The following is a 21,123-nucleotide window of genomic DNA, read 5'->3' on the forward strand; positions in this document are numbered from 1 at the left end:
CATACAGACCCTCCAAGTGCAGTGGCAGAGCTTCATGCTCTGGCACCGGGGGGCGGAGAGCAGGCGGGGGCAGGGCTGGCACGTGTCCGGGGGGGGCAGGGCTCATTGCCTGTGGGGGCAGGGCCCCAGTGCGGGCGGGGAGGCAGCCGCAATGGCACCCCGCTAGGATCACACTGCTGCGGGCAGTGCAATCCCCCCACATTCCTCTTCCTTCGCCAGTGTCCAAGTGTCCTATTTTCCAGGGACAGTCCCAGATTTACAGAAGCCATTCTGGTTTCTGATTTGATCCAGGATTTTCCCGCTTTTCCTTAAAGGTAAAGGGACCCCTGACCATTAGGTCCAGTCGTGACCGACTCTGGGGTTGCGGCACTCATCTCGCTTTACTGGCCGAGGGAGCCGGCATACAGCTTCCAGGTCATGTGGCCAGCATGACTAAGCCACTTCTGGCGAACCAGAGCAGCGCACGGAAACGCCGTTTACCTTCACGCCAGAGTGGTACCTATTTATCTACTTGCACTTGACGTGCTTTCGAACTGCTAGGTGGGCAAGAGCAGGGACCGGGCAACGGCTCACCCCGTTGCGGGGATTTGAACCACCGACCTTCTGATCGGCAAGTCCTAGGCTCCGTGGTTTAACCCACAGTGCCACCCGCGTCCCCGCTTTTCCTTAGGATGTCCCTATTTTCATCGGAGAAATGTTGGAGGGTATGGAGTTATGCGACCCCCAAACCAAGGAGATAAGTAGCTATGCAACCTTCAGAAGGCAGCCCTGTATAGGGAAGATTTTTAAAAAATGCTTAGTGTTTTATTATGTTTTTATATTTGTTGGAAGCCACCAAGAGTGGCTGGGGTAACCCAGTCGGATGGGCAGGGAATAACAACAATATCCCTATTTTCATTGGAGAAATGGTGGAGGGTATGTTTCATGCATTATATGCCTATAAATCTGGCATCTTGGCTGGTATCTACTGGTAGACCTCCTACCTTCAAAAATTTGCAGGTAATGGTAAATAACCACATTGATGTTAGCTATTTAAGTAATTTAGGGTTTGGTGAATGGTGGGCACCACTGCAACTATAAAAGAACAAGGGAGGTGTTCATGGTGAGTTTCTGGCACCTCTTTTTCTAGAAAAATAGCACTGCAAATAAGTTAGGTAGGTCAGGCTGGTGTAGCAAGAACAACCTGTGACATGTTAAACCTTTGCAGATTTCTGATGGCTGTGAGCTCCCTGGGCCAGAGGCTACGTCACAGTCACACAGCTTTATCTCTCTTCTCTGAAAATGCCTTTCTGTGAGATCTTTTCTCGGTACCCTCTGACCCAAGGCTCCCTAGATGGGTCTTGTGTGACCTTCCATCAGCCGTCAATGTGCTGCTGGTCAGGGTTAGCGTTAGAGATTATAAACAAGAAGCCACAGTAGAGTCAGCGTTTAGAATGGGCTGAAACAGATACAACAGAGACGTCAAATCTAAAGATAGAGGCACATGCTGAGTAAAACAGAACCTCCGGATGGAGCCATCATTTCACAGAAGCTCACTCAGCACAAAAGCACCTCGACCAGAAATGTCTCTTGAACCAGAGCTCCCATTCCCTCAGGACAGACACCTCAACCTTAGTTCCCAGCTTGTTGATCTTACTCCCACTTTACATTAGTCCTTCCAACTCACCTGCGTGGATTGTCTTAGAGGTAAAGGGACCCCTGACCATTAGGTCCAGTCATGGCCGACTCCGGGGTTGCAGCACTCATCTCGCTTTATTGGCCAAGGGAGCCGGCATACACCTTCCGGGTCATGTGGCCAGCATGACTAAGCCGCTTCTGGCGAACCAGAGCAGCACACGGAAACGCCAACCTAGCAGTTCGAAAGCACATCAAAGTGCAAGTAGATAAATAGGTACTGCTCCGGCGGGAAGGTAAACGGCGTTTCCATGCGCTGCTGTGGTTGCCAGAAGCGGCTTAGTCATGCTGGCCACATGACCCGGAAGCTGTACGCCGGCTCCCTCGGCCAATAAAGTGAGATGAGCGCCGCAACCCCAGAGTCGGCCACGACTGGACCTAATGGTCAGGGGTCCCTTTACCTTTAAGAACAGGGCCAGCCCACCCAGGAGGCAAGATGAGGTGACTGCCTCAGGCAGCAGGATCCACAGGGACAGCAGATTCTGATGTCCATCTTTCTCTCCAACCCCCCCCGCCCCCTTCCTGACGTAGATCTTCCCTCACCTTTTCTTCCCTGGTGCCATTTTGGGGTCCACCTCAGATGCCAAAATTTCTTGGGCTGGCCCCGCCTAACCATCCTCATCACCGTTAACCAACTGTAGTTCCCAGGATTCTCTAGGGCAAGCCATGACTGTTTAAAACGGCATGATACTGCTGTAAATGTATAGTGCACATGGTGCCTTTCATGCAACTCCATTTATATTGCCCACTCCTGCACATTCTTAATGGACACTGCCAAGCTGCCTCTTGAGGAATTGTTCTTCAATTGTTCTTCTGCAATGCACTCTACGTGGGGCTACCTTTGAAGGTGAACCGGAAACTATAACTAATCCAGAATGCGGCAGCTAGACTGGGGCGGCCACTGAGACCACATAATACCGGTCTTGAAAGACCTACATTGGCTCCCAGTATGTTTCTGAGCACAATTCAAAGTTGGTGTTGACCTTTAAAGCCCTAAATAGCCTCGGCCCAGTATACCTGAAAAAGCGTCTTCACCCCCATCGTTCTGCCCGGACGCTGAGGTCCAGCGCCGAGGGCCTTCTGGCGGTTCCCTCATTGCGAGAAGCAAAGCTACGGAGAACCAGGCAGAGGGCCTTCTTGGTGGTGGCGCCCGCCCTGTGGAACGCCCTCCCATCAGATGTCAAAGCGATAAACAACTACCTGACATTCAGAAGACATCTTAAGGCAGCCCTGTTCAGGGAAGTTTTTAATGTGTGACATTTTAGTGTATTTTTGGTCTCTGTGGAAGCTGCCCAGAGTGGCTGGGGAAACCCAGCCAGATGGGCGGGGTACAAATAATAAATTATTATTATTATTCAAGATTGGCCTTCTCTAACCTGGATCCCTCCAGGTGTTTTGGGCTGCAGTGCAGGATGTGCTGTCAGGGGCTGATGGGACTGGTAGTCCAGACCATCTTGTGGGCCCAAGGTTGGGGGAAGTTAGCTGATCCAGACCTGGTCAGAACCTCCTTGGTGTCCACCTACATGTGGTCCAGCAACATCAGCATCTCCACATTCTCAAAGCATCACCAGCACCGCCACGTTCTGACTTAACCAAGATAAAGAAACCGTACCATAAAAGGGAAAAGATGAAAGAAGAGCACCAAAGAAACTGTGCGATGAAAGGGTAGAGATCAAAGAAAAACACCCAGGGCACTTCCTGAGAAACTGGCCCTATGTACATTTTCCACTGCAAGCAAAACCGTGAAGAAAAACAACGGTTACTGAGTGGACCAAATGAGATGGAAACAGTTTCCATTGCAAGTTGCTTTCTAGAACTCACTCGGCTGCCTTCCTGCATATGGCTCAGCCTGGGGCTGATTTCTTGGCTGTGACGTCGCTCACTGCAGCGCCGCCAGGAAACCAGCAGCCCACCTGCAATATAAGGGTGACTACGTTAGTCTTTGATCAGAGATCCACCTCCATTTCCTTAGCCTCAGGTTCTTGTGTGGTCTATCTCCAGCTCCCCTTTCAAACCCTTCCCTTTTCAGCCAGAGGGAGGAGGAGGAGAAGAAGCAGAAGCTCCAGGGCACTCACCCAATTGTCCCTGTGACACCACTATGACTTTACTATTCTTCTTCTGGACTATTGTCCTCAGTCTGCAGCTGACTATTGGTAAGGAAAGAGAAGAGTGGCCCAGGATACCTGAAGGCAGGGTGGGGTTAGTGGCTGCTGTAGGCTTTGCTTCAGCTTTTTGTGCACCTGAGCTCCTGCAGGAGGTCCACTCTCCATCTCTGCTCCATTCTCTTAAGCAACAAAGACCCACCCCTTCCAGACCCTAATTTCACTCCCTCCATTTTATCACAGCAAGAGACCTGGGTGGCATAGGCTAGGCTGAGAGATATTGTCCTCTCGGGCATGTTTGTAACCTCATCTTTTCCTTGATTGGCCCCACAATCTTCTTGCAGCCCAAAATGTTCCTTGTGCACCAGGAGAGGCATGTAGGGTGTGGGCTGAAGAAGGCGGACGAGCTTTGCTTCCTTGTCACCTGAGTCGTCGGAGGATGAAGAGCAGCTTCAGGCAGCTGTACAAGGGATTAGCTCTTCGCTGGGTGCATCATGGAGACAGGTAAGGCACCCATTTCTATGCACTCAGGGTTGGGGGGGGAGAGGGGGCTTTCAATTACCGTATTTTTCGCTCTATAGGACGCACCCAACCATAGGACACACCTTGTTTTAGAGTGGAAGAACAAGATAAAAAAATTCTCCCCCTCTCTGCTCAGCGCCCCTTCAGCGAAGCGGCAGGAGAAACGGAGCCCCTTCCATTTCTCCTCCTGCTTCGCTGAAGGGGCGCTGCGCAGGTCTCCCTCTCTGCTGAAGCCAGGAGAGTCTTGCTCTCCTGGCTTCAACAAAAGGAACCCGAAGCCTCCAAAGCGCAGAGGGAGCGCTCCCTCTGCGCTTTGGAGGCTTCGCGTTGCTTTCGCTGAAGCCAAGGAGCCTGCATTCGCTCCATAGGACGCACACACATTTCCCCTTCATCTTTGGAGGGGAAAAGGTGCATCCTATAGAGCGAAAAATACAGTACTTTTATTTACCACTTCCTCTTCCTTCCCCTCAACTCCCTCCATTCCACCTAGCCCCACCTCTCTCCTGTATCCCCTTTCTGGGCTACCGCCCCACTCGTCCAGCACTTAACAGTTGTGTTTCCTCCTCCATTTTCCTCAGCTCCCACAGGAAACGCCACTTGGTGCTCATGGTGGAGCCAAGCGGCATCAAGAAAATGGCCCGCTCCACGATGCACCGAGCAACCGTCTGGGACCCTGGCTTCATCCGTGGGAATTTTTCGCTCAGGATTGAGCCGCTGCGGAAAGAGGACGCAGGAACCTACGTGGCCGTGGTGAAATTTACCAAAGAGGTGTTGCACTGCCAGGTGAAGCTTGGCGTGGTGTCAGGTAGGTGAATCTGACAGCTGGCAACAGCTGCATGAAATACAGTAGCCAGATTCTGTCAAGCAAGCTATCTGAAGAGCTGCTTTGGAATGTGGAAGGGAGAGCATGGGCGAGGGTAGCCAAACCCTTCGCCATCTTCCCTCACTGCCCTCAGTTGCTTTAAGCCATTTTTCTAAGCCCTACTCACTTCCAGCATAGGAGGTGGGCTGGGAGAAAAGTTCTTCAAGAGATAATAATAATAATAATAATAATAATAATAATAATAATAATTTATTATTTATACCCCGCCCATCTGGCTGGGCCTCCCCAGCCACTCTGGGCGGCTTCCATAGAAACCAAAAATACAGTAAAATGTCACACGTTAAAAACTTCCCTGAACAGGGCTGCCTTAAGATGTCTTCTGAATGTCAGGTAGTTGTTTATCGCTTTGACATCTGCTGGAAGGGCGTTCCACAGGGTGGGCGCCACCACTGAGAAGGCCCTCTGCCTGGTTCCCTGTAGCTTTGCTTCTCGCAATGAGGGAACCGCCAGAAGGCCCTCGGCGCTGGACCTCAGCGTCCGGGCAGAATGATGGGGGTGAAGACGCTTTTTCAGGTATACTGGGCCGAGGCCGTTTAGGGCTTTCAAGGTCAGCACCAACACTTTGAATTGTGCTTGGAAACGTACTGGGAGCCAATGTAGGTCTTTCAAGACCGGTGTTATGTGGTCTCGGCGGCCGCCCCCAGTCCCCAGTCTAGCTGCCGCATTCTGGATTAGTTGGAGTATAAAGAGGGGAGGGAATAGCAGGGGTGTTGCTACACTTGTGGTGCAGGCCTGTGAGGCAAGTTGGCATAAATTGGCAGGTGGTTCTGGGCAAATTAAGCTGGTGGATGGCTCAAGTGTCACTGGCACTGCACTTTGCAGAAAACACACCCACGCTGGTAAGTAAGGGATGAAAGGATCTGTCAATTTCAGTCCTCTTGGATTCTCATTTTCAAATCTTAGATTCAATTCTCTGCCTTTTTGAGTGATTTGCAAAAATAAAAATAATTAAATTAAAAATAATTTAAATTAATTATTATTATTAATTATTTAGATTAAAAAAATAATCCACTGGCATTTTCATGGGAGTTTCTTCCAATAAAAGTCTTTTTTTGCATGCACTATTGACAGATGAATGCATTTTTGCACGTCTTCTTCACTAATTTGTATGCACACTTTCCGCTAACAGAATGAATTTTGCAAACACTGTTTGACAAAATTCAGATAAGGGCCAACTTCAAAGGATGGCTGTGTTTCGGTTCTCATATTATTTTGGAAAATGTTGGTTTTTATAAATTCACCTATGAATGCAAACTGAATTAACAACTGTTCCATCCCTACCTGAAACTAAATACCTGTTGTTGTTCAAGTCTCTAAAAATAGAGGGACGTGACAAGAGACCTGGAGCTGGGTCAGGCCCTGTCAGCTACCCCTTAATAACGCCCTTGCAGAATGATTTGACTCCCCTCACCAATCCTCATTTGATATGTGAATGAGGCAGGATTCACCCCCTCTTGCAAAGAAAAGGTGACGGCACCATTTCATCCGCTATGCCTCTTGGACTTGACTGCTTTCTCCAGAAAGGAACAGATGGAGATGTTAGCTATATGATGAAAGTCATATCTTGTGATATGCACATCAGTTTATGATTCTCCTTTTCCTTCAGTGACTCCTGATTCTCCCGGTCCCCTGATTGAGTCTGAACCTATCCAGTTAACCTGCAACTCCACACATCTAGAAACCCCCCAAGAGATACGCTGGTTCCATGGAGGTCTTCTCATCACCAGCTCTGGTCGGTTCTCTTCCCTGAACCAGACTCTGGTTATCTCCAGATCATTCAGGAGTGATTCTGGGCCCTGGGTCTGTGAACTCACCTTTGCAGATGGGGAGAGAATTTATGCCACGTACAACCTGAAAGTCATAGGTAAGATTTGCCTTTTGCTTTTCCTGTTTCCCCAACCATAGAGTGCTTCCTCTGAGGATAAAAAATACAATAAATATATATTCTCTTAAGAATCAGAACACATTTCCTTTCTAAATTCCTGCCGCCCTTGTTATATTTTGTGGGACTCACAGGGCCTTGCAGAGCCAGGCAGAGGCCTGGGCCAGGTGGATAATGTGCCCCCCCCCTTTTTACCCTGGGGATAACTGAAGTCTTATAAATAAGTAAGTATATAAATAATTTTCCCCAAAGTTATGCTGAAAAATAATTTTATTTTTAAAATGGAATTTAAATTATTCATTTTAAATGGAAAATATAGATAAATATGCTGAATGAGGCCCCCTTTAGAATCGGAGACCCGGGCCAAGTGGCCCATATGCCCCCCCTCTCTCTGGGCCTGATTCACACAATAGCATGTCTCTCCCCCCCCCCCAACCCAGGATTTGCTGAGCCAGCCGTATCTGTAGTCTATGCTGCAGCAGGATCTGATGCCCACCTGCCCTGCCTCCTGAACGACAATCCCACGGACTACGGCATTTCTAGGGTGGCAGTACGCTGGAGCTACGCAGCAAGGAGAGAACCAAAGGCAATAGCCACCCTCAATAATGGAAGCAACAGAAATTTTACCCTCCATCTTCCTGCGGTGGGTCTTGATGATGCAGGTTGGTACACCTGTGAGATCGCCATTCAAGGAACAAACATCACGAAGAATATCACACTGGCAGTAATGACAGGTGAGGAGTGGGGGCAGCACCAGAATTTATTTACAGTGGTACCTCGGGTTACATATGCTCCAGGTTACATACGCTTCAGGTTACAGACTCCGCTTACCCAGAAATAGTACCTCGGGTTAAGAACATTGCTTCAGGATGAGAACAGAAATTGCGCAGTGGCAGCAGGAGGCCCCATTAGCTAAAGTGGTGCTTCAGGTTAAGAATGGTTTTAGGTTAAGAACAGACCTCCGGAACGAATTAAGTACTTAACCCGAGGTACCACTGTGTTTCTTTATTTTGTGAGGAGTGGGAGACACAGAAAGAGCAAAGCAGATTTCTAGGTTGGCGAGTTGTGTCCCACATGTTAAGATCTCGGAAAGAAAAATGACGGTGGAGTCCAGCAGTGGGTTGGTGGGGAGAAGGCAAGTGAGGGGTGATCTCCTTGTCTGGGGAGTGCGCTTGTCCTTTCTGAAAAGGCAGCTTCAAAGGTTATCCCATGATGTTCTTGTTGCAGGAAACCCATCTAGATGTCATTCAAATCATAGCCATTCAGTCTAGATTAATCAACCAAAGCTCTGGTAGGTGAATCTGGAGTGATTTTGGCATGTTGCAACAACACAGAATAGGAAAGAAAACATTTTAAATGGCATTTACTGTACTTCTAATAACTAGGGAAAGCTTTGGTCAAATAAACTCACCTTCCCTTTTGCCTTACTTTCCCCTCCACATTTCCAAAATGCATCGGCAGCGAGGTTTTGGGGGTCATGAAAAAATGAATTAGATTCATGTTCATCAGTTAATTGGTTAAAAGTCAGATGATTCGCCAGGTGAAAACTGATTTGACAGCCCTGGAAGTAAGAGATGTCATGTGTAACGAATGGGGCCAGGAATAGAGGGAGGATATGAGAGAGGCAAGTGATAGAGGATAGAGAAATGAGTAGCTTCTGTTTCTTTCTTTCCATTCAGTCACCCCGAGCACTGAGGGGATCATCATGGAGGGATCTCGCCTGTTTCTCACCTGCAATCTCAGCTACCACACAGGAAAGGAGCATTTTACGTGGAAGTACCTCGGTTTGAATCCCACAAACATGTCTTGGCCTGAGGCTGCCTCCACGAGTTTTGGGCTCCTAAGCCAAGGCTCGACCCTGGAGTTTCCTCAGGTGTTGCTCAATGATACAGGTACCTGGGAATGCAGTGTCCATGGCCCAGATGGGATGTCAGGATCGGTGCAGTACCACCTTGAAATTGCAGGTACATTATTAATTTGCTTATACGCTATTAATTCTTTCATTTGTCATTGCTGAAATCTGTACCCCGTACTCTGATCACGTTAACAGGGCAGCTTATAGTACAGTGGTACCTCTGGATGCGAACAGGATCCGTTCTGGAGCCCTGTTCGCATCCTGAAGCAAATGCAACCCACGTCCCCGTGTCCGCGGGTTGCGATTTGCTGCTTCTGCGCATGCGCGTGACATCATTTTGAGCGTCTGCGCATGCGCGAGCGGAGAAACCCAGAAGTAACACACTCTGTTACTTCCGGGTCGCCACAGAGTGCAACTCAAAAATGCTTAACCTGAAGCTACTTCAACCCGAGTTATGACTGTAAACTGTTTTAAAGACAATAAAATAACGTGCTCATAAAAAGAAGCTAAACCCAGCAACTCCATAAAAGCATAAAATGATATAGGATCTAGGTAGGTTAAGTCTAGTCAAAGGCGACTATGGGGTTGCGGTGCTCATCTCACTTTCAGGCCAAAGGAGTGGGTGTTTGTCCACAGACGGCTTTCCAGGTCATGTGGCCAGCAGGACTAAACCGCTTCTGGCGCAACAGGACACAATGACAGAAACCAGAGCGCATGGAAATGCCGTTTACCTTTCTGCCACAGTGGAACCTATTTATCTTCTTGCACTGGCGTGCTTTCAAACTGCTAGGTTGGCAGGAGCTGGGACAGAGCAATGGGAGCTTATTCTGTCACGGGATTTGAACTGCCGACCTTCTGATTGGCAAGCCCCAAAGGCTCAGTGGTTTAGACCACAGCGTCACCCGTGTCCTACATTTATAGGATCTATATGTAATTGATCAAGACTGTGTGTGGACTACACAGGAAAAAGCCAAGTAGTCTGTCTCCATTGATTCCAGAACAGAATGTGGTACAGCCACCGACAACCACTCTTCAGTCTCCATCTCCTGTTAGTCTTTTTCCAGCCACCATTGCTGAACATATTTATTATCCAACTACTGCCTCTGATGAATAGGCTTTCATGGTTCTTCAAATTCCTACGAAAACCTCTGCTCAGAGACAATAGCTGGATAGAAAAAAACAAGCAGGTACAAAGGGTCTTCTGTTCCACCTCCATCTTCTTTAAAAAAAAATATTGTCTGTTTCCAGCAACTAAGTGAACCCCAAGTTTTGATGGTGATGGCTCTACCATCACCATCGATCCCCGGCATTGAATGTGTTGGCCTAGTGTGGGGCTCCGAGGAGAGCTTGGCTGTCTGGCTGGTGTACCGGCCACCTAGCGCACCAGCAGCCACCCTGTCAGGCCTATTGGAGGCGGTGGCCGGCTGGGCCTTGGAGTTCCCTAACCTATTGGTATTGGGGGACTTCAACATCCATGCTGATGCCACTCCCTCCTCACAGGCTCTGGACCTGGTGTCTTCCATGGCGACACTAGGGCTCTCCCAGTTTGTTTCGGGCCCCACACATCAAGCAGGCCACACGCTGGATTTGATCTTTGGTGCAGGTATAGATGTGATCATGTCTCCTTCGATGAAGGTGCCATGGTCTGATCACTACGCTCTGAAAGCCAGGATTGACTTTCCACCCCCACCCTGCTTAGGTGCCGAGCCGATTTGGGCTCGCCCGCAGAGGCTGATGGACCCTGATAGATTCCGCCAAGCCTTGCGGGACCTTGCTCCCCCTGGCGACTCATTGACTGAGCTTGTTGAGGGCTGGAATATCCAGCTCCTGGCAGCCATCGATGAGATCGCACCGAAGCGCCCTCTGCGACCCCGCAGAAACCGGGCTCCCTGGTTTACCGAGGAGCTCCGGAAAATGAAGCGGGACCTCAGACGGCTAGAGCGAGTATGGCGGGGTGCCCGTGACGGAGCCTCAAGAACATCTTATAGGGCTTTTATGAAAACCTATGAGATGGCGGTGAAGGCTGCTAAGAAGTCTTACTTCTCGGCCTCCATTGCATCCGCTAGCTCTCGCCCGGCGCAATTATTTAGTATAATCAGGTCTTTAACGTCCCTTGAAGGACAGCCAAATTTAAATAACAATTTGACACACGGCTGTGAGGCATTTGCGAGCTTTTTTGCGGAGAAGGTCTTGTTGCTCCGCCATGACCTCCCTGCCAATTTGGATACAATAAAGGAACTGGAGGCCCCTCGACTGTCCTCGGGTCCAGTATTGGACCACTTTGACCGGATATCCCCAGCCGATGTAGACAGACTCCTCCGAGCTGGAAAGCCCACCACCTGTCCTCTCGACCCGTGCCCGTCTTGGCTGATTAGAGCGTGTCCAGACGAGGTGCGGGCCCTCCTGGGGGATATCATCAATTTGTCCCTTGGCACGGGGACATTCCCAGGGGAACTGAAGGAGGCAGTGGTGCGCCCGCTCTTAAAGAAAACATCATTAGATCCTTTAGATCTATCCAATTACCGCCCGGTTTCGAATCTTCCGTTCCTGGGTAAGGTGATTGAGAGAGCGGTTGCTGAACAGCTTGGTGGGTTTCTGGATGAAACATCGGCTCTGGATCCATTCCAGTCTGGCTTCCGCGCTGGTCATGGGACCGAGACAGCTCTGGTTGCCCTAACAGATGATCTTCGTAGACAGCTGGATCGAGGCGGGTCGGGGCTGCTGACTCTTCTAGATCTGTCAGCAGCTTTCGACATGGTCGATCATGAACTTCTGGACCACCGCCTTGCCGACGTGGGGATCCAGGGCACAGTCCTTCAATGGCTGCGCTCGTTTCTCTCTGGTCGGGGACAGAGGGTGGCGCTTGGGGGGGAATTGTCATCGCGCCACTCCTTGGTGTGTGGAGTACCTCAGGGTGCGATACTCTCCCCAATGCTTTTCAACATCTTTATGCGCCCCCTCGCCCAGCTTGTCCGGAGTTTTGGGCTGGGTTGCCATCAGTATGCCGATGACACCCAACTCTATCTGTTGATGGATGGCCATCCTGACTCGGCCCCAGACACACTGACCAGATGTCTGGAAGCTGTGGCTGGATGGTTACGTGGGAGCCGGTTGAAGCTAAATCCTTCGAAGACAGAGGTCCTGTGGCTGGGACGGGACGATATGGGATTGGGGGGGCAACTCCCATCTCTTGCGGGGGCGCAGTTAGTGCCAGCACCGTCCGTTAAGAGTTTGGGTGTAATCTTCGACACCTCCCTTTCCATGGAGGCGCAGATTGCAGCTATAACAAAGGCGGCATTTTTCCATCTCCGCCAAGCTAAGCAGTTGGCTCCTTACCTCTCTCGCCCTGACCTAGCCACTGTGATCCACGCGACGGTCACCTCCAGACTGGATTATTGTAACTCGCTCTACGTGGGGCTGCCCTTAAGACTGACCCAGAAACTCCAGCGGGTGCAGAATGCTGCAGCGAGACTCCTTACGGGGTCTTCGCTGCGAGATCACATTCATCCGGTGCTATATCAACTGCACTGGCTCCCGGTGGAGTACAGGATCAGGTTTAAGGTGCTGGTTTTAACCTTTAAAGCCCTATATGGCCTTGGACCCTCGTACCTACGGGACCGCCTCTCCTGGTATGCCCCACAGAGAAACTTATGGTCTTCAAATAAAAATATCTTGAAGGTCCCAGGCCACAGAGAAGTTAGGCTGGCCTCAACTAGAGCCAGGGCTTTTTCGGCTGTGGCTCCGACCTGGTGGAACACTCTGTCACAAGAGACTAGGGCCCTGCAGGACTTGACATCTTTCCGCAGGGCCTGCAAGACAGAGCTGTTCCGCCAGGCCTTTGGCCAGGGCACAGCCTGACTCCCTCCCTCGGCAATCTTCGCGGAGCTCTGGCCCAATAGTGGCCAGTGGCTTGAACTTAATTAATTTTATAATGAATGATTTTAGAGCGTTGTTTGTGTTGTACTTTTGTATTGTTTTATTGTTGTTAGCCGCCCTGAGCCCAGCTTCGGCTGGGGAGGGCGGGATATAAATAAAATTTATTATTATTATTATTATTATTATTATTATTATTCTGATCCTTTTGATCCTCTCCAGATTACTTAATTGCAGTCTTGCCTTGCAGGTGCCCGGATCGCCCTTGTGCAGCCCAGAGCGGCTGAGAAGATCACTCTGGGGCTGATAGCCTTCCTTGTTATTCTCGCCTCCATCCTTGCTTTGACCTGCCTGAAACGAAGAGTAAGTCACTCCATCTGCTTTCTGTTCTCACCTGCTCTGCTCCTCTGGGCGTTTGGTTTTATTTTATTCTAGCAAGGCTTGAGTGGGGTGGGGACCCAAAAGAGAATTTTACGCTCTGTCATTGCTGAACGTCCAGCAATGCCAACAGAGCTTTCCTCCTGATGAGGCTTGAGACAGATGTAACATTTTCAAAGCCATGCCCTCCCTAAACAGCTAAAGTTGCAATACGAACCAGCCCAGGAATGCTAGTTAATGTATTTTTCACTCTATAAGATGCACCAGAACACAAGACGCACCTAGTTTTTGGAAGAGGAAAACAAGAAAAAAAATATTCTGAATCTCAGAAGCCAGAACAGCAAGAGGGATTGCTGCGCAGTGAAAGCAGCAATCGCTCTTGCTGTTCTGGCTTCTGGGATAGCTGCGCAGCCTGCATTCGCTCCATAAGACGCACACACATTTCCCCTTACTTTTTAGGAGGGGAAAAGTGAGTCTTATAGAGCAAAAAAATACGGTATTTATTCAGCCATCACTTTTCACAAACAAAAGGATGCCCCAAAGAAACTAACAACACATCTACTGCAAAATAGTTTAAAAAGTAAGAAAATGATTTTTAGATCACAGTGCAGTGTTGGTGAGGGGTTAACACTGCACCATTTAAAATCTTTTCTAGATACCCGCAGTTGTGTTGTTTATCATTTTAATGAAAACAGATGTCAAAAACCCTTTGAAAAGCATTGCTCTGGCATTAGGGCAGGGAGAAGTGTGAAGCGCTGCCACAGCGAGACATGAGGTTTGCCACGTAGCTGGCTGTTGTGGTCATTGATTTTTCTTTAACCAATATCCGATGCAGGGAAGAAGCAGGATCTGACCCATGATGTGGCGGACAGAGAGTAAGCCTTTGCCCCTGCAGCAGTTCTGATCAAAGCCACACAAATGTTAATCAATAGCATCTGTCTGTTATTGCCTATCATGTCATTAGAGATGGGTAACATAACTCTCCTCATTCAAATTCCATGCACCTTTTAAAATGTTAAGTTAAAAAAAAAAAGGCTGAGGACAGATGAGACATTGTTTGTTTGTCTGTTTATGCACTATTTTGCAAGCAGCCTTCAGTTCTCTGGAAAACAAACAGACAAACATGTTTAAGTGTTCCTGATAATTGCATGATACCCCTTCATGCAATTCATGTATGTAGAAGGCTTAAGTCACATGCACTAATGTCGATGGAACAAAACAGAACATACACACAGAAAAAGTGCAAGGCCTGTAGAAAGTCAGGTGCAATTCTGCCTGAGACCAATGCATAGCTGTCAAGTGTCCCTTATTTGGCGGGACAGTCCCTTATCCCAGCGCCATGTCCCGCTGCTGTCCCTTATTGATTAGGCTTCATTTGGCTGCTGGCTGGGCTTTCTGCCTTTGGCTCGGAGGGGCTCAGAAGTTGAACATACCTGCGCCTGGAAAATCCCTTATTTTGGCTGCTGATCCCTTATTTTCGAGGCTGCTGGCCCCTTATTTTCAAATCTGTAAGTTGACAGCTATGGATCAATGGCAGGGTAGCATGAAAATCTCACAGCCCAGAAACAACCATTTTATCTCTGGCTCTGGGAAAGGAAAGGCCTTGACCAGGACATTGTGAAATGATGAACAGTCGGGCTTGCTTTCTGATGGACTTTCGCCCCTCCCAAAAGCTCTGCTGCTGTACAGCTGATGGGACGTGAAACCTTTTGATATTGAAATACACAGGAAGTAACTCTGTTGCCAACTACTTTCCCTCCCCCCTTTTAGACCCGCTCCCGAAACTTCCCAGCATTGGATCTGATGCTAGCTTCCGCTTTGCCGGGGAAAGAAGTAAAGGATGAAGGCCAGGAGGAGAAGGGCCTGCAGATTTAAAAGAAGCAAGAAGGCTGCTTACAGGGAACTCCTAAGGATAGCCTGATGGTCCTATCAAGTGAAGACTGCTTATAGGGACAGCCAAGTGCTTGCTCACCCCAGGTGTTCTCAAGCTATGAGGTTGGAAGGGGGATTTAATGTTCCCCCGTGGAACATGCCTTCCTCCCTATACCAGACAAGGCGAGAAAATGCACGCTGGACTTTTCAAGGGGTGATTCCATGCACGCACACCCCATTTGTGTTGTCCCGCCAACCTGATATGAGAAGGGCTGCCCTCCCTGTGTGTAGCTGTTACAGAAAAAATAGGGGGTTTGGCTTTTGCTGCCCAGCTCCCTAAGGGAGTGAGTCCCCTAAGTCCATGATCAGTCAGATGAAAGGATGGAGGCAAGATCCATAGAAAGCAAGGCAGATCTTTATTTTTCTGTTTAACAGAGTTCCCTCCCCTCCTTGCAAGGAGGTAGGAGAGACCCCAGCAGTGGTGGGCAAGCCCCTATAAAGACTTTTGAAACTGACCGCCCTGTAACCCAAGACCCCCACAAACAACCAACATACCTGCATCACAGAAGGAGGTGGTCTCCCGCAGAAATTTGAGAGTGTTGCTTCTCTCCTGTCCGCCAGGATACCTGATAATGCCTTTCCTGGGTAGCTTGGGTAGCTGCCATTCCTTTGATATGGTAGTTTCTGAATCTCTTACACATATTGATAGTTCCGCTCAGCTTAACAGATACTTGCCAGACTGTATTTGCAGGGTTGTGTAAGTCCCTACAGTCCAGTGACAATTGGAAAGCTTTTTCCATTTCCTTCCTCCTTTCAGGGAAATATTTGAGGTCAATTTGGGAGAGTCAAAATGGCTTCAGGATTGCTCTCCTGTACTATTTGAGACACGTGGTTTATATACTTATGTATGTGTTTGCCCCGTACGTTTATGAACATTTGTTCTATATTTGAGACCTTAGGATTCTTATAACATAGCTTTCCCCGATTGGTGGGTTTAGGAAGGGGCAGAAGAGTTTTGCTCTGTTCCCCTTTCCCCTGCTAGTGGCCTCCTCCACAAACCTTTGCACGGGGCATCAGCTGGCCTGCATATATATGGGTCCCTGCATGTTCTGCTGTGGGTGGCACAGGGGGTCGGTTGGGGGCTGGGTTCATGGGGGCCCAGAAGTTGGAAAGGATTCCGTGGAGGACAAAGCCAAATTGTTTGTGTGACATAGATCAAAAGCTTAGCTTCAGCCAGATACTAGATGATATGGCTGGGGAGGGGGGCACGAGGGATTGTGAGGTTCTTATGGGCACCACTTGGGGAGATGACAGGACCCTATGTGTATTTAAGTGTTTCTGCTTGCTTGTGTTGTGTTTTCCTGGCCCCCTTTGGCATATTTTGAAAAAAGGGGCGAAAGACTGAATGGCTAGCAGCATGACTGGAGAGGCTAGAAGACTCTCTTGACTCTAGATATTATACCCCTTTTGCTTGTTACTGAATAATATTTTCATCTTTGCAATGATGGCAAGTTTGCATTGAGATACTTTTATTAGCCAGCCCTTGTGGCTTGTAAGCGTGTTGCATTTGTTCTTTTTGTGCAAAAAAGATTAAAAAAAAGAAAATAACCTACGTGTTTGGCCTCTGGGTGTCTCTATGACTGCTGCAAGATGGAATTTCTTTCCGCTACCTTCACTATCTATATTTTCTTTCTCCTTTCATTCCCTTATTGCTGAATGTCCACAGGTGATCCCCCAGGGGGAGGATGGTGGAATAGTAGCAAAGATGCAGTGCCCCTAAGTTCTGTGTCTAAGCATTGCAGAATTGTCATAAACAGGATATAATCCCAGATCTGTATAATTACAAGGACTCTAAAAGAAGAACTCTGAACAGAAGGCCAGTGGTTTCAAGACTTATCTACAGATTCTAAACCAGTTTGAAACCACCTTAAATGACAAAACTAAGGGAAATAATACTTCTATGAGTGTGCTGAGGTTTCTTCCTTAGAGATGTATAGCCTGTCTGAAAAATTAATGCCACTGGCAGGACTGGTTGATAATTTAAGTTTATAAATCCCCTCTTCACTAAGGCTACACACCCTTTATTCTGGCTCCAGTGCACTCCCACCAATGGTGTTTGAAGCCAAGTGCACATGGCATTGGCCGCAATCCCCCTGTATCCTATAGCTTCTTGAAAAATACTCCTGTTTTATGCATTTTCCCTCAAACCAGCTTCCCTCCTACTTGAAATGCAAGCCGCAGTTAAGCTAGGATTTGTACAGGTCAGACCATTGTTGTGCATGTGCAGAGGACAGGTTCCTCGAATAGGGTTTGTACAGGCAGGCGTAGGGGATAAAATCAGGTAATGTGCATCAAGTGAAGACACCCTGCTGTCAGGAGTTCAGCCTACACCCGAGTAGGACCCTGGCAGAGACACATGCCCGACTGGCATGTTCTCTCCCTCCTGGTCAATCGTTCAGGAGCTTCAAAAGCTTTCTTCAGCCCAAACATCACAGCGACCAATGCCAACCGACACCGGCACACTTAGGGATCCACAGAGTTTGCGCATCATGCGTGACAGACCTCAGCAACTCAGCATTTTGGCTAATCTACTTTATTTACATATAAACACACACGGAGCACTACAACATGGCTCCCTCTCTCTCTGACATCAGACAGCAAAGAGAAAGAACAAAGGACAATAGTCCCACTTCACGGCACACAGTAACACAAACATCCTGTCTCCATCACTTCCCACACTGTGGAGTCAAAACATATACTGTCATGTGAAAGACAACAATCCCATGACTGCTATCATGGAGCAGGAATTCTAACACCTGCCGCCATTTTGGTATGTCCAGCAAGTGCATGTGCAATTTGAAATGCATTCAATGACCACACTGTGTTTTAAGCTGCTAATGAGTACCGCACATACCTTAATGGTCCCAGGGTATATCATAAAAAACATTAATAACACTAAGGTGGGGTTTGCAGCCAAAATCACAAATGTGTGTTTTGCTAGACAAGCACAGGGCTAGTGCACAGACAGATCTTGAGCTTCCTACAAAGGACCCTCTATGTATGGTCACTTCCTTTGCCTCCTCTGGGCGGGAACTATGTAACAAAGGAATCCTTGATATTTCCTTCTGCCTGTCAGGAAATTCTCTCTTTCCACCATGCCTTCAAGCTGACCCGACATCCATAGCTAAAGCTCCTACTTTCAGTCATGTTAGCCAAGACTACCAACTTTTATTTTACTGTAACTTAGAAATATTTTTCTGCATACCACTTTGCTATATTTGCTGCCCGCATTGAAATGTAAGTAAATCGTTTTTTCAGTTAATCTTACTAAAAACATGTGGTTCATTCTCTGCAATGGGGGTTGAGAAGGGGAAGATCGGCAGACAAGTGAAAAGGACAGAAAGGTGTAATTGCCTAATTCCTAAGCTTTAATAAGCTGCAAAAAAGTGTTTTTACTCTGCTAAGAAAACTCCACAGCTAGATTTCTTTTGCGTTTCTCCCACATGTGTAGGATAGGAGGTTCAGATTGAAATCTGCACATTTAATCCTCAATCCATTTTCCCCATAATTAAAAGGTTTGAAATTGGTTTAAAATTACAGTGTAAACCTGCCCTTAAGGGAATGAGTGAAAATAGCTGTTCCTAAGTGGCTTATTTGCATGAGCAGCATAACATGGGAACAGAAAACCTCCACAAGATCACAACTCCTGTTCTTGGGGGTGGGAGGAGAAACTGCTGCATTTTTGCTGTAACACCTCTGCATTAGTACATTGCTTCCCCATTATATACATGTGTACACTTCTTTTAGTAGCAACTTTCCTTAAGTTGACAGCAAGGTATGTTGTCAAAACTGACATCATGTCTGGTCTCAGCACAGGAGATTTCACCATGAGAAAGTGGGCAATAAAATGATCTCAAATGTCTGGCCTCTCCATCTTCAAAGGAAGACGTTGACTTTTAAATCCATTTTCCCTCCCTATGTGACTTTGTTTTTGTTTTGCCTGTTTTAACTTTTCACTGCTATTTTAACTAAAGGCATGCTACACAGAGATCATTCCAAATGTTCACAGATAGCCGCAGACACCCATGGTTTGTATCAGTTTGTGTGACATGTCAGTATGACAAATTATCAACAAAAAGTCTAGAGGCCAATACACATATGGGGGTCATGGGGAAAGTTCAGAGGGAAATGAAATGCAGAAATTACAGACAGTGATAATTCTGTTATTAACAATGACCATTCACAAAACAGCTACTGGTTATTATGCAGAGATCATGGCATTGGTCAACTAATTAACACAAGTAGTGTGATGAAAACAAAAACAAAACGCTTCTCCTAATTTAAGCAACAGGAGGTGGTATTGACCTTCTTGATCAAGTACAATTCAGCAGTTTTATGTTGCAATCTCCCTTTGACGTCCATGTGTTCAAGGATGGCCACTTTGTGCTTGGTCATGTCCAAAGAATGGAAGATGGCAGGATCCCCAAGGATGTGCTCTATGGGGAGCTGGCCTCAGGCACCAGGCCCTTGGGCAGACCAACTCTGTGTTACAAAGATGTCTACAAACGACACACAAAGACTGGCAACGTCAACCCTGCTATGTGGGAATCCGTTGCAGATGACCACAGTGCCTGGAGAAAGACAGTCAGTTCATGACCAGAGAAGGAATGACTGCTGGGAGGAGTGCAGAGAGAAGAGAAGCCATGTTGTATCTGCACAACCAGACACCTCCATCTGCCCCACCTGCAATAAAACATGTCTCTCTGCAGCCACAGCAGGCCCTGTAACTTTCCAACGGTTTGACTTCACCCCCAAAGGCACATTCCTCCATCATCTCCCAAGACAGACGAATGCTAACTAACTGATGGAATGTTTGACATGGCGATGTAGATCAACACTGGATTCCTCCCCATAATTTTTGAATTAAAATATTTATCTACATCATTCAAAGCCAAAAGAAGGAGTACAGTGGTACCTCGGGTTAAGTACTTAATTCGTTCCGGAGGGTCATTCTTAACATGAAACTGTTCTTAACCTGAAGCACCACTTTAGCTAATGGGGCCTCCTGCTGCTGCCGCGCCGCTGGAGCCCGATTTCTGTTCTTATCCTGAAGCAAAGTTCTTAACCTGAAGCACTATTTCTGGGTTAGCGGAGTGTGTAACTTGAAGCATATGTAACCTGAAGCGTATGTAACCCGAGATACCACTGTATAGTTTTTCTCACAACCTAAAAGCAAAGAGAAGCATGTTTGGTACCTGGAATTTTCTGAAATGTCTCTAACTACTTCCTTAGAAATTGAGGAAGACTGCATGTAAACGTTATATCAATTAAAATCAGGTGTAGCAACACGGCAACAAGACTAGCAACACAATCCGAACTATGTCTCATCAGAAGAAAAATCTGTTGAATTCTTCGGGGCCTGCTTCATGCGAACTATAGTAAAGATTGCAGCCTAAGCTATAATTTGTTATATTCTTTGGTTCAATAAAACCTCAGTAAAATTGTATCAGTCCTAAGTGTTATATTATTATTCCCTGCCTTGCAGCTCATAGTTCCATTTGCTGAAGTAATTGCCTACAAAAGCTCGTGCTCTTTCAATAAAGTAATTTCAGTTAGCCTTAGAGGTGCAACTGGCTTCTTTTAATAAGCTTATTAATAAAAACTAACACAGCTTCCCTACTGTAATGATATCCATAATTCACTGGGTGGACAGTGAAAGATGCTATAAATAAATTGGCATGTGCCGAAGCTGCTGGGTGATGACTTGCACTCAGCTCTCAACTAATAAGCCTATCATCTTATGAGTATTGAACATAGTGGGCGGAATGACGTTGCATGGCCCCAGCCCCCTCAACCACGGGGGCAAGGCATGGTGATGGATAGAAAGCTTCATATTATGTCCTTCAAGCTCAAGGTTGGTGGTTCAAGCCCACCCAGGGACGGCTGTGGGCAGGATTCCTGCATGGCAGGGGGTTGGACTAGATGTCCCTTGGGGTCTCTTCCAATTCTATAATTCTATGCTTCTAAGTTTGAAGAACATAATCTGGGCCAGGGAAAAAAAATCAGAAAGGCAAAGTTTTAA

The 21,123-nt window shown here is 47.6% G+C and overlaps 1 protein-coding gene and 1 long non-coding RNA gene across 2 annotated transcripts; both read left to right on the forward strand.

Annotated features, from left to right (window-relative positions):
• Positions 1-3,455: 3,455 nt before the first annotated feature.
• Positions 3,456-16,646, forward strand: LAG3 (lymphocyte activating 3). The gene is made up of 8 exons (XM_083593591.1): positions 3,456-3,827; positions 4,121-4,280; positions 4,877-5,103; positions 6,788-7,045; positions 7,504-7,797; positions 8,743-9,027; positions 13,042-13,154; positions 14,940-16,646. The coding sequence occupies exons 1-8, from the start codon at positions 3,773-3,775 to the stop codon at positions 15,042-15,044; spliced, it is 1,497 nt and encodes a 498-aa protein (XP_083449717.1). The 5' UTR covers positions 3,456-3,772; the 3' UTR covers positions 15,045-16,646.
• A 1,560-nt stretch (positions 16,647-18,206) lies between these two features.
• On the forward strand, positions 18,207-20,545 carry LOC310752385. The gene is made up of 2 exons (XR_014542931.1): positions 18,207-18,338; positions 20,334-20,545. It is a non-coding gene; the product is annotated as an uncharacterized lncRNA (long non-coding RNA).
• The last annotated feature ends 578 nt before the right edge of the window (positions 20,546-21,123 follow it).

Source organism: Podarcis filfolensis (genome assembly GCF_964270895.1).
Source record: "Podarcis filfolensis genome assembly, chromosome: 17".
NCBI lineage: Eukaryota > Metazoa > Chordata > Lepidosauria > Squamata > Lacertidae > Podarcis > Podarcis filfolensis.